Genomic DNA, 13,904 nt, shown 5'->3' with positions numbered 1-13,904 from the left:
ATTAACCTATCAAGATTTCATGGTAAAATTTAAATACAAATCAAAATCTAGAAATTCAGTTCAACATCATCCAACAAAGATTAAATGAAGGATCGATCTCAACAACATTTGTTCGAAATGTTTAGATGTCCTAGTAATTCTCTCTTCTTGAAGCTCATTAGGCAAAAATCACCTCAATAGATTTAAGCAATGCCATTGAGAGGTTATATAAGTGTTTTAGGTCGATACGTCGTAATATTTGCAAGAAAGATTAGTAAATTCGAGGGTGAGACCTTCAAGATTAAAGTTCTCGGGAATTATCCGATAAGTTTGATTTGATGTACAACAAAATGCATAAACGCAATAACAAGTAGCAGCGAAAATCAGAAGACAAAGATATTAAAATCAGAGGGTGGGAGCTCTTTCAGCAGTTCCAGCAATGACCGTGAGCAAGTTGTTGCCAAACGGATCGCTCAGGTGCTTCGAAAGGTTCTCCACCGGACCTTCTCCGGTCACATAAGCTTGTAAGAAGAAACCGAGCATGGCGAACATCGCGAGTCTACCGTTTTTTATCTCTTTCACCTTCAGCAAAGCAGCCTGGTCTGGATCCTTGGCTAACCCAAGTGGGTCAAATGGTCCCCCAGGGTGAAGCTTGTCCTCCAAATCCTATTTACATACCAATGAAGGGATCAGAATATACAATGTCTGGTTTTGGTAGTATTTTATTATAATTTATAAAATGCATGGCATACCAAGCCATTGATGATTCTGTAATATTCAGCACCACCAACAAGGACGACTTCGGCAACGACAGCCACCACAAGGTTGATGGGGATGTTCTTCCCGAAGTAGTTCAAGGTGTTACCGTCCAAGAGAAGAGCTCCGGTCTGCACGTATCACCATATCAAATTAATCATTTTATACATCGGTGAATATTTAATTAAAAGTGAGTAAAATTTAACCTTGAACCAAACGGCTTCAGGGCCACAGTTGGCACCAAATTTGTTAAAGGCTTCAGGGATGATGAACCCTGCAGCACCAAGCATTGCCCACCTTGCGTGTATCAACTCATATGCTTGATATCTGCATTCCAATCATCAACTAATTGTTATTATTATTGTTGTTGTACACTAATGAATCAGATGTTAATTAACACAATAAAACAGAACATACTTTGCAAAGTCTTCTGGCTTCTTGCTCAGACCAAACGGATCGTATCCATAGCTAAATGGAACACATGAACATAAAAAAGCAAAGCAACAAGAAGTTAATTATCTTTAGCAAATAAATAACATTGCAGTCGTCTTCATGTCATGTGAATTATAATTTGTACTTACTCTCCGGGAACTTCTCCGTTCAAGTACTCTGGGATCTCCGATCTGTCTAACAGACCTTCAGGCAAGAAAATCCTTCTGTCCGGACCTGATTACGCATAGATTATTATAATGCATGCGTTTACTCTTTTAGAATTTGGTTATTTATGTAGGCAAAATGAAAAGAATGTTGATGAACTTGAACTGAATTGGTAGGTCCACTGCACTTACCGTACCACTTAGCCAGCTCTTCATCGGCCGGGGCGACAGCAGCAGCCTTGGGCTTTGGAGGAGCGGCCTTCTTCTTGGAGAAAAGAGCAACGGTCTTGAAAGTGGATGAGTTGGATGGTGTTGGAGCCGATGACCTAGCTCCACCACTGAAATTCAGAGGGTTACCAAGCATTTCAGAGACGCCAAGGGAGGCGGCAGCGGTGGAGGCTGCTAATGAGGCCATGTTGGCTGCTGGTTCTAACTTGGTTTACAACAAACTTGGAACAATGGTGAGTGATGATCTAATAGTAGTGGGGAAAGGGGGAATGGGGAGGATAGATACTATAAGCAGGAGCTGGTGGATGTGGAGAGGCCACTCAGGATTGTGGTTCGCGTGTTTTGATTGGTGGGCAGTGGAAGACGTGAAATCTGATGCTGGAATTTGATAGGAGGGCGTTGCTGAGGTGGCAGATCATGGTGCTGATGTGGAATGAAATGCTGCTGCTCTTTGTAGATTGCATGCTTGGGTTTTGGATAACGTCTTAACATGTCCTATCTCAAATGTTATGTCGCATATTTGCATTTGATCTGAGTCTCACATCTCTTTTATGTGGATGTTATTCACTCAAAGCCCATTCATGTGAGGTGAATAGTGCAGAATGCAGATAGATGTCCTGCGGGTTTAACCTTAAGCCACCTCTTCCAACCAAAATTTAATTCTAATATTGATATTATATTATAATAATCCAATAATATATTTATTACTCTTTCAATATAAAATCTTTATTTTATTAGGGTTACTTCTAATTGGAGAAAGAAAAAGAAGCAAATTTTATTGAAGTTTTGGACGATTAGACCAGTAATATGGCATGGAATCAAGAGGCAGAAAGAGGAGTTGGCATTTAAGTGGTTTCAAATTTTGTTCATTTCAGATAACCCGAGTCCAATTCTGCTATTATACAATTTAAGTTGTGAATTCAGTACTTATATTTTAATTTGATTTGTAACTGTTCGATTTTTTTTCGATGTATAATAATTCAATTCAAGATTGAATTTTCTTAACCGAAATGTTCAAGATTTTAAACCAATAAATTAGTGAGATGAGTGCAAAATTGGAAAGTAGAATCAATGAATAGTTTAATTAGATCGATTGTTATAAATAGTACAGAGGTTAAATTAAGAAATTATCACAGGATAGGATAAATGGGAAGGGTTGATGTAGCAATTTTAGCATGGCCTTCAAAATTTATTAATCCATAATTAAATTTGAGACAGTGGATGAGACCATCCATAGCCATAGATCTCCACTATTACTTTTCTAATGAGTTAATGATCATTGATTTTCCTTTAATTAGAATTATTAAATAATTATAATAAAATAAAGCATGAAAGAGAGAGATATTTATTTCTTCCTTCTTCATGCACGGCAAGCAAAGAAACAAAGAAAAGAAAATTTTGACTTAGTTTTTCCTACATTGTCGTTGCTTACTACAAGGGATAGGTAAGCTTTTTACTTCAATTTTTGTTAGATTTGGTCGTAAGGGTGTTAGTTTAAGCTAGCCCACTTAGTAGATTTTTCAATTAATAAAGTTTTGTTGAGATATAACGGATAGAAATCAACTTTAGAGAGAGATTAAGAGAGAGATTAAGAATGAGAAATTTGAATGAAATTATTACAATTTATTAGTTGGAGGTCCCTCTAGTATAATTACAAAGTCGGATTGTGATTCAATTGGGTAGATTATATAATATGAGCATTTCAAATAATTGAGTTTATAAGCACTAAATTGAATAAATATAAAACATGTTTGATTTAAATTTTTAATTATTTGAACATGAGATTTTAACATTTTATTCGTATTTAATTTATCGAACGTAACTAAAAACGAAACCAGTCCGTTGAAAAATAAATGGAAGACGAAAATCGTTGAGGATTAGCGATATCAATTTGTACTATCATAATATGCTTTTATTTCGTTAATCTAAATAACTAACTAATCTTGATGAATTGCTTGTGATATGAAATTACAAACTGTGTTTGAATATATCGGATTATATGTTGACTTAATATGTAAGTTGACAGGTATGTATATGTATATGAAATTCATGAAATTCCTTATGGTATTAAAAGGATTAACTACCTTGTTGTCATATTGAGAAATATGTGATAATGCATGAGTTGATATTGTAAAAGTATAAGATCGCCCTATTAAACGATGTTAGATATAGTTAAGGTATAGTTGGCATGACATAAGATTTGTATATGTATTGGTGGGAGCATTTGACACTTCGATGCAATTCATTCTAGCACTTTGTTGCAATTTGTTCTGGTACTATGGTGTGATTCATTCTAGCACTTCGGTGCATTACATTCTATGGAATGTAGGGGGATTAGTTCGTTAATGCCTGATCAACACTGTGGTGCTTATTGTGGAGTCTTACGGGATAAATTCGTGCACTCATACTAGTGTCAGCTTCCAATTAATAAGGGTTATAAGAAAATATTTATTATGCCATCCTGATTCTGAAAATGATACATTATTCTAATTTGTGAATAAATGTCATTCTAATTATGATAAACAAGAATAATTTCGGTTCTGATTTTATCAATTCATTCAGAAAATGATTTGTTTTAATGTGATAATCATAATCTTGTTATTTTAATTTCTTTTATGTTTAACTTCAAATTATGTTAGTACCGTTGAGTAATCAATACTTAGCATACGGATTTGTTCGTTCTCGTCCGCAGGTTTTGTAGGTTTCTATACTGATCGTAAGTCGTTAGCATCCAAGCAATCAATATTTAGCTCAACCATCTTTGTAATGTTTTTACTATGTTTAATATGTATAGCATGTACCTAAGTCATTGGGAAATAATTTGGAGTCCTTATAATATTTAATGTAATTATGTTGATGTTGCATGTTTTGTTGAATGTTTAATGTAACACATTTTACCCGGGTTGAACTGATAACTCGAGCAACGAATGTCACATTTGGGCACTAAGACCACTTAACTTGAACATCATATTAAACACTTCATTTTAACACAATTTGTTTTACATTAAGGAGCTTGAGGCATTTCTAAGCTACCTTTAAATTTTGATTGCAATCGGGAGTGTTCGGGGTATATTCGGGTTAAAACAAGGTAAACAAGATCAATGTCGTGACACTGGAAATGGGTGACACAAAATTGAGGGCAGAATGCTCTAATGTTGTGACATTGGCTTCTGATGTCACAACATTGGCTTCTAGTGTGCAAAACACTAGGGGAAAATTACTCTAATTACATGTCCAATGTTGCAACACTAGGGGCAGATTACTCTAATTACATGTCTAATGTCATGACACCTAGAACTAGATTACCCAAAACATGTTTGAAACATCTTAAACCAAGTTTAAACTATCATCAATAATTCCATATCATTTCTAAACGTTATAAAAAATATATCTCGATCAAAACATTACATAATTCTATATATAACTCAATTAAAATTTAACTAAGTTTGTAAGGTTAACAAAATGATCAAGATTTTTCAAAAAATTTCACTAGAAATCTTGTACACATGTTTTATTTTAATCTATTTACGTGCCATAATCTATTGCCAAAAGATCAAAACCATACCCTCTTCCAAGCTTTGAGATGTGATGTGACGAGTTGAGATTATATCTTCACTTTAGAGCTTCGACTTGAGTATTTACCTACGCATTAAAAAATAATGCGTTAAGTTACAATATAGCATTAGCTTGGTAAATACTTGGAGAATTCAAGCTTACTTTAACTTTATTTAATTTAACATGTAAATAAAATTAACATAATATAATAAATCAATTTTTAAAAAATACATTATAACTTTAGCTTTCACATAATTATTTGTAAAATTCCGCTTACTATTTCATTTGCCAATTTCCGTACTATTTGAATGTAGGCTCATAGTAGACTGATAGAACAAGCACGATATGCAGAATATCACTGAAAATATAAGCACAGATGTGTTTAATCACGATAGAGCACCAGAGTGCAAGGTCTCATCAAAGCATTACAATGTCGAAACTACGAAATTGCACTGAAGTGTCATTTTCATTACCGTGCTTAAAAATTTCTAATGGCATGTCATCTATATCCAACAAGTTCTTATCTTGTCTATATGAGCAATGATAATAATATTTGTATTAAATTCATTCATATATTCAATGTCAAATAAAACTTTTACACACTCTTCAGTTTAGTCTTTATTAATATTAATTTCAATAATCAATACATCAACACTATGTGCTTGATTCATTTTCATATAGACACTTCACTTATACCCTTTTACATATTTATTTCAATTCACATAGTCATTTTTATAAACTTTACAATTTAGTCATTTCTACTACAAATTTTTCACACATAACATCTTCACATTGCAATTAATTTTTCAAATCATGTTATCACTTCTATTAATCTCTATCACATTAAATATTATCATAATAATGTATGAACTAAACATATAAAAATTAATTTAACTATTTTAACATAATTCACACTTAAATTTATTTTGGTAAGAGAGAACTCTAGGAGTACTTACTTGATTGAGCTTCTTATGCCTTTTCTTACCTCTCTTCAATCTTTTGCTACTTGTTTACCTTTGTCTACACCATTTGATTCAACTTCTTTACCTCTCTCTTGTATCCTTTGGGTTCCACTTAAATTTGATTTTCTCTCTCCTTTATCATGAGCACACCAGTTCAATCTTAAAAACTAAGCTAGCTAGGTTGTGGGTATCTTGGTTTCACTAAGGATTCTCATGCCAATTTGGTGATTCTTGGCTTAGAGGGGCATTAACGGTGAGGGATGACTAATTTGTAAAGAAAAGAAGTGGCGTGTGAAAGAAAATGAATGATGAAAAAAATTCTTTATCTTTCTTAATATAATTATTAGGATCGACCCGATTAAGCAACAAGTAAAAAAAATAGCGGAATAAATTGAGAAATTGAATACATAAATTTAACGTGGAAAACCCCCTCCAAAGAGGATAAAAAACAACGGGCAAAGATAATTTTACTATAATGGCAAAAGAAAGAAAAGTACAAAAGATGGAGATAAAAACTAAACCCCAAAAACTCGAAAACAAAGAACCCTCAAAACGTAAACGCAAAATTCTTTAAATGTTGCTAATGTTGTAAAGGAGCCTATTTATAAGTTAAATTCATATGTCAAATAATAATAAAATAATCTAAACTAATCAATGTTTGATTGAAATAAATAAACAGAGTTTAACTAGAAGATTATTTCTCAAATTTGATTGAAATAGGAGTTATACTTAACAAATTGATAAACCGTAATTTATACATATTCTTATCCCATGCTTAGCATAATTTTGGATGAATTATCCTTAGAATTGGTGAATTCGATACTCCTAATCCTTTAATTTCATGTTTTATACTTAGGAGAGCATAGAAGAGTAAAAAGAGCGAAAAACGGGCCAAAAAAGGAGAAAATGGGTTAACATGGGAAATCAACACGGCCTGGACTTCCTCACACGGGTAGTTCACACGCCCGTGTCCATTCAACAGACCTGAACACGGTTTGAAGCAATCGCACACGGGCGTGTCCCTGTCGAGCCCAAGTCTAGTCCTATTCAGAAAAGGCTACTCTTGAGGGTTTAGAAGCATTCTAAAGCCTGTATAAACACCCCAAGAGGTACCAAAAAGACACACGGAGTAGGAGGCAAGAAATTTGTAACAGCCTATTTTCAGTGAAATCGAAACAGTGGTTTCGTGACCACAAATCCGAGCTAAAAAGAAAATTTTATTTTAAAATTATGGCATGGTCTATATTATGATAGAAATGTTGCATGAAAATTTTGATAAGAAAATTTTATTGACTTTGTAGTTAATTGAAGAAAAAAAATGCATTTTCGGGACTCCGTTCCAGTAAACCAGATTCTTAAATATTTATTAAAATATTTACGAAGTTAGTTGTGTGGTTAATTAGGTTTTAGATAAGTGAATTTGTTAAATTAGGAGCAATTGAGCGGAAGGACTAGATTGAACATAGGGTGAAAGTTGAATTATAGAATAGAGAAAATTCAAGGGACTAAATAAGACATTACACCATAAATTGACATGTGTGTGGTAAAAATAATTTCCATATGTATAAATAATATACATATATTAGTAATTATTATATATTTACTTATAATTTAAGTAAAATTATTATATTATTATATTATATTAATTAAATAAAATAAATAATTAAATTAAATTATGACAATTGTGTGGTAATAATGATGTAAATGTGTAATAAATACATATGTATATTTGTAATACATATGTATTTATTTATTATAGATATTATAATATAATAATATAACTAAAAGATAATAAACATAAACTAAATAAATAAACAAAAGAAAGAAAAAAAAAAAGGAAGAACAGAATAGAAACGAAAAAAACAGGGGAGAAAGAAGGAAAGGAAAAAGGGAAAGAAAGAAAAGGGAGAAATTAGGGTTTAAGGTTTCAAGTTCAATTGGTAAGCTAATTTAGTTCCTTTTCTTATAATTTTGATGTTTTTGGAATCCTAGAATAAAATACTACTTAATATATGTTGAAAATTTGAAAGTTAGTAGATGTTTGGACATGGTTTATATTGAATTAATTGATGAATTAGGGGTTAAATTGATAGAATTTCAAGTTAGAATTAGGTAAAGGATTAAATTGAAGAATAAATTAAAAGTTTTGTGTAAAAAGGGACTAATTTGTAAACTTGTGAAATTTAAAGAAAAATTCTGAATTTTATGAAATATAAGTGCTGTAAATGTGAGACGGAAAAATCAAATAGGCTTGGAACAAGGATTAATTTGCATAGATATTAATTTCCGAGCCTAGGGATAAAAATAAAATTTATGAAAAGTTTAGGGGCAAAATAGTAATTTTGTCTAGAACATGAGTTGAATTCAAATGAGTATGAAATATGTTGAATTGATGTTAAATTTATTTATATAGACCCGGAAAGATCGAAAAAGGAAAGTGATCGTGGAAAAGAAAAGATATCGGATTAAAAGAATTTCGATTACAAGTTGCTATCGAGGTAAGTTCATATAACTTGAATGAGTATGTAAATATGTTAATTTAAATGTTGTATTGTATTGTATATGATGTATGAAATTTAATATATGAATTATATAGATGTGAAATGAAAGAAATGATACATGTTTGGAAATTAATAAATGGGTGAAATTCCGTTTGAATATTGGTGATTGATGGATAATGGAAATTTCCCGAAATATATGAGGTTTTGCATGTGTTGCAGAAATGGATTGAGCTCGGATAGAAAAATCTGACAAAAGCCTTCTCAAGAATTAAAAGTGAATAGGATCTATTCCTGATTCACTAAAAGAAATTAAAGTGAATAGGATTTATTCTTGATTCACTAGAAATATATAAAGTGGATAGGATTTGTTCCTGGTTCACTATGGTAACTCAAGGTGAATAGGATTTTCCCTAAAATGGTAATCCTGATTCGCTACGGTTACTTCATATGTAACTCGAGAGAGTGCTTGATGATTTAACATCCTAAGGGCTAAATCCTGGATATGAATTAATGAAATATGAAAATGTACACTTTGTGTGTACTACTAGAAAATCCATCGATAATTCCAATGATTCAACGGATGAGATAGTAAAACAAAATATGAGAAATATGAGATGGAATGAGACAATAGCATGATGAGCTCATCTATGCCTATTGGTATGTTTGTTACTAACGTGTTTGATTGAAATGTTTATGAATAGGCAAATAACTAAAATGAATGGAAATTATGCTTTTATATGATTTAAATATTAAATATGATTGGTAAGTTTGATTCATGTTATATGAACTTACTAAGCATAAATATGCTTATTAGATTTTATTTTTCTTGTCTTATAGTGCTTGAAAGCTTGGAAGAAGTGGAAAACAGGTCGGAGACTTCATCACACTATCATCCTGTCAATTTTGGTATAATGATTTACTTATTTTGAAAACGACATGCATAGCTAAATTAGTGAAATAATAAATGTTACACAATGTTTGGAAGTTAGCCATTGGTATGGCTAGCAATGATATATATATATATATATATATATATTTATAAACATATGAATTCATAAGGTTATAAATGGTTTTCATACACACATGGATGAAATAGTATAAATATGGTAAGGAAAATATGCATATTGATGTGCCATATGGTATATTAATTAAGGATATATAATATTATGTAATAGGTATTTGTGATGTTAAAGTAGAGTTTTCTTACATGAGGAACTATGTTCATAATATGATAGTGAACGAAAATAAAAGGGAGTGATAGGAAATATTGTAGTGAAAGGAAATAAAGGTGTTATAAACTTAGTCATTAATATTTTGCACTAAAATAGTGTTATATAATAGCTGTAGTCTGATTTTGAAAATCCACCAAAATTGTGGAAATTAAATTAGAGGTTGAATTAAATATGAAATTAAATTCTATTGAGTCTAGTTTCATATAAAGAAAACGTTGTAAGCAAAAGAATTTCATATTAGGAGATATTTGAATTTGTGTAAGACAGAGTCACAATGATTTCGAAATCCCCCGTTCTGATTTGAGAAAATTATTAAAAATTGTAAAAAAATAATTATGAGTTATAATTTATATTCTTAGAATCCTTGATGAGTCTATTTTCAAAATAAATAAACGATAAAATCATTCAAATCTTGTACTAAGAGATAATTAATTTTTTGTGAAGAGGGGTCAGGACTGTTGGACAGTAAAACAAAGGTGAATTTAAAGAATAAACTGTACTTATTGGCTAGACAAAAAATTCTAAAATTTTATGGTAAGAAGATATGTGAGTCTAGTTTCAGGGAAAATTAGCGGCTCTTAATTTGGAGTTCTGTAGCTCAAGATATAAATTAATTAATGATTATGACTCAGGTGGACAGTTTTGTTATGAACATAGGAAAATTTTTGAAATTATGTATAATTATTCTATAAACTTCGGTAACATCTTGTAACCCTGTTTCGGCAACGGATTCGGATTAGGGGTGTTACATAATTACTCAAAGAAAGCCGATTAATCCATCTCAGAAGCCAGATTCACCTTCAAGACTGAAGGTCTCCCTTCAATTCCCTTCAAGAGTTCTTGGGTTTTCTTTATGTTTTGTTATCATTATTCTTTTGAGATGTTTTCTTTCATAAATATGAACTAAACCCCCTAAATACCTAAGGGGAACAAAACTTAAGATGGATCTTGTTATTATTATCTGAATTATATGATAAATATTTGACTTGTTCTTAATTATGAGTTCTTAATTCTTACTTTAATATTCCAGGATATTGACTCAAGTATTGATGTGCTTATTCAAAGGAGCAAAAGTCCCTATCTAAGAGTAGATCTAACATAATTAAGCGAAGTTGATTGCACGCCTAGAGATATGGTGACATAATTTTGCCGGATTAGGGTGAACCTAATAAAGGAATCCATAAATCGAGTTAATGCAACACTAGGGGTTTTAATTAGAAAGAGATTTCAATTAATCAACTTAGGGTTAGATGTTGTTAGTCTCGAGAGAGATAATAATATAACTTAGGGATTTCTACGGATCAAGTCAAGTGAATAAATCGTCTGATTCAGAGTCAATAACAAGTGAAGTCTAAGTGGATTTTCCCTTAGGTATTGTCCAAATCATTCAGTTTTCCCGAAAGTTATTTCCCCAATTTACTTTCTGTGCATTCTTAGTTTAGTAATTAGTTTAGATAAAACAAACCCCTTTTATTTTTAAGCTAGATAATAAAAAGAAAGTTAATATTAGTACTTTTAGTTCCTTTGGGTTCGACATCTCGGTCTTGCTATAAGCTATACTACTGTTAGATAAGGTGCGCTTGCCTTTGTCATGATAATAGTTAGTTTTCAAGAACGGACATTCATAAACTATAAAACTTATTGCACGTATCACATCACACGATCAAGTTTTTGGCGCCGTTGCCGGGGAACTAAGATATTAGGAACACTTAATTTTTATTACTTTAGCCATTTATTTTATTGCAATTTAAATTTGATTTTGATTTTTGTTACTAAATTTTCTTTTTTCTTCTGACAGGTTTTTATATTTTATAACTAGAAGAAACTCGTCAGGACCATTACTTTTTGATAGTGAGATTGAACATATTGCTCGCAGAAACTGAAGAGAAATAAGGTGAAACTTAAGATACATAGAGGAAGGGTAAGAGTATGATATTCACACCACAGCCTAGGATATGGCAGAAAATCAGGAAAACCCGCTACCTCCTGCGATAGCTGCTAATCTAGTAAATCAGAATCCTGCTCCACGCACTATGTGTGATTATGCTAAACCTACTTTAACAGAAACTGAGTCAAGTATAGTTAGGCCTGCTGTTGCTGCAGATAATTTTAAACTGAAACCTAACACAATTCAAATGATTAAACAGTTTGTTCAGTTTGATGGTTTGCAGGACGAGGACCCAAACGCTCATTTGGCGAATTTCTTAGAGTTTTGTGACACTTTTAAGATCAATGGCATTTCTAATGATGTCATTTGCCTTCGGTTGTTTCCCTTTTCGTTGAGGAACAAAGCTAAATAGTGGTTGAACTCGTTACCACGAAGGTCAATCACTACTTGGGAACAAATGACAGAAAAATTTTTACTTAAATATTTTCCGCCGGCTAAAACGGCTAAGTTGAGGAATAATATCTCTTCTTTTGTGCAAATAGATCTAGAGACACTCTATGATGCATGGGAGAGATACAAGGATTTATTGAGAAGGTGCCCTCACCATGGGTTACCACTATGGTTGCAGGTTCAAACGTTTTACAACGGCGTGAACCCCTCAACAAGGAAACTTATCGATGCAACTGTTGGTGGGACTATCAATAACAAAACACCTGAAGTGACTTACGGATTTATTGAAGAGATGTCACTGAATAACTATCTATGGCAAGTCATGAGAACAAAGCCGACAAAAGCAGCCGATGTTTTCAACCTTGACGCGGTTACTATGCTATCTAACCATTTAGAACTTTTAAACAAAAAGATTTATGATTTATATGGTTCTACTTAGGTACATCCAGTGATGAGGTGCGATTCAAATGAAGGAGTAGCACACACAGAATATCAACCTTTCAATCCTAGCACCGATGAGGAACAAGTTCAATATATGGGTAATAATAATTCTAGATCTCAAGATAACCCATAAAGTAACACATATAATACAGGTTGGAGGAACCATCCCAACTTCTCATAGGGTGGTCAAGGAAATCAAAGGCCATAACATCTTTCGGGTTTTCAACAACCACCTTACCAACAGGAAAAGAAGCCGAACCTTGAGGAGATACTAACAAAGTTTATCTCGATGTTAGAAACTCGCTTTCAGAACATCGAAACAGCACTTAAGAATCAACAAGCATCAATCTAAAAGTTCAAAACTCAGATAGGACAGCTCGCCTGTAACGTCCCCTAACCCTATACCGTCTCCGAAATAGGGTTACAAGACATTACCAGTCAGTACAGTCCAATTCCGATCATTAATTAAAATAAATATTCACACACATCCTAGTTTTAAGATGTCGTCCCTTTAATGGGCCCTCGCGATCCAATATGAACAGTGAATTCAATTCGGGACTAATTTAGAATCACTACGAGTTTTTAGTAAATTTCAAAATTCATACTACATACCGTTGACAACCATAATTTACTCATTTCATCAATACTTCTACAACCTAAATGACTCTTATAAAACATCCTAGGTACATACCATTATCAATACTCAACGTACTTTACCTCATTGAATTCGGGATCAGCCTGGAATGCTGATTCAATAGTCTAGCCTTAACTTAACCTGCGCACGGAAACAAATCGTAAGCTGAGTATACACTTAGTGGTATTTCTATAATCTAAACACTTAAACAATTATAAAACATATTAATTTATATATATATTGAACTATTCAAACTCAATGAGAATTCAAACATTCACTTTCCAACCAATGTTTTGGTCTACTTTAAATTCAAAATCATTTATTATTTTCAATAGCAATTAATCAATCAAGAATGTTCATTAACTCTCGAACAATTATTTATTCAAGAATATCGATTATTCGGTAACAATCAATTATTCAATAATAACCATTATTCAAGATCGATCAATTGATCGGTTATCCATAATCAATTATTCATAAAATCGATATTCATAACAATTAAGTTATTCAAGAGCGATCATTCATTCAAAGACAATCGGTTATTCAAGAATGATCAATTATTCAATAATATTCGATTATTCAAGAATGATCTAATATCCAATAATATCAATTATCCGGTAACAGTCAATTATTCAGTAATAATCAATTATTTTATACCTTTATTTACCCCTATTAACATGAC

General features: G+C 32.1%; 1 protein-coding gene and 1 non-coding gene across 2 annotated transcripts; both read right to left on the bottom strand.

Annotated features, from left to right (window-relative positions):
- Positions 1–250: 250 nt before the first annotated feature.
- On the bottom strand, positions 251–2,009 carry LOC108476991 (chlorophyll a-b binding protein CP26, chloroplastic). Its single transcript, XM_017779391.2, has 6 exons — positions 1,524–2,009; positions 1,317–1,401; positions 1,153–1,203; positions 942–1,062; positions 732–866; positions 251–645 (listed from the first exon to the last, which is right to left on the bottom strand). Exons 1-6 carry the CDS (start codon positions 1,744–1,746, stop codon positions 385–387), a joined length of 876 nt encoding a protein of 291 aa, XP_017634880.1. The 5' UTR covers positions 1,747–2,009; the 3' UTR covers positions 251–384.
- A 10,193-nt stretch (positions 2,010–12,202) lies between these two features.
- LOC128293670 (small nucleolar RNA R71) lies at positions 12,203–12,309 on the bottom strand. Its single transcript, XR_008283848.1, has one exon. It is a non-coding gene; the product is annotated as a small nucleolar RNA R71 (small nucleolar RNA).
- Positions 12,310–13,904: the final 1,595 nt, after the last annotated feature.

Source organism: Gossypium arboreum, chromosome 5, assembly GCF_025698485.1.
Source record: "Gossypium arboreum isolate Shixiya-1 chromosome 5, ASM2569848v2, whole genome shotgun sequence".
Lineage (NCBI taxonomy): Eukaryota > Viridiplantae > Streptophyta > Magnoliopsida > Malvales > Malvaceae > Gossypium > Gossypium arboreum.
Note: the sequence above shows the minus strand (reverse complement) of the source record. Positions and strands in the feature narration are given on the sequence as shown.

Coding starts and splice junctions, on each gene's coding strand:
- LOC108476991 (XM_017779391.2), bottom strand. CDS start 1,746: ATGGCCTCATTAGCAGCCTCCACCGCTGCCGCCTCCCTTGGCGTCTCT. Junction 1,063..1,152: donor AAGCCAGAAGACTTTGCAAA/GTATGTTCTGTT, acceptor ATTGGAATGCAG/ATATCAAGCATATGAGTTGA. Junction 646..731: donor ACAGAATCATCAATGGCTTG/GTATGCCATGCA, acceptor GTATGTAAATAG/GATTTGGAGGACAAGCTTCA.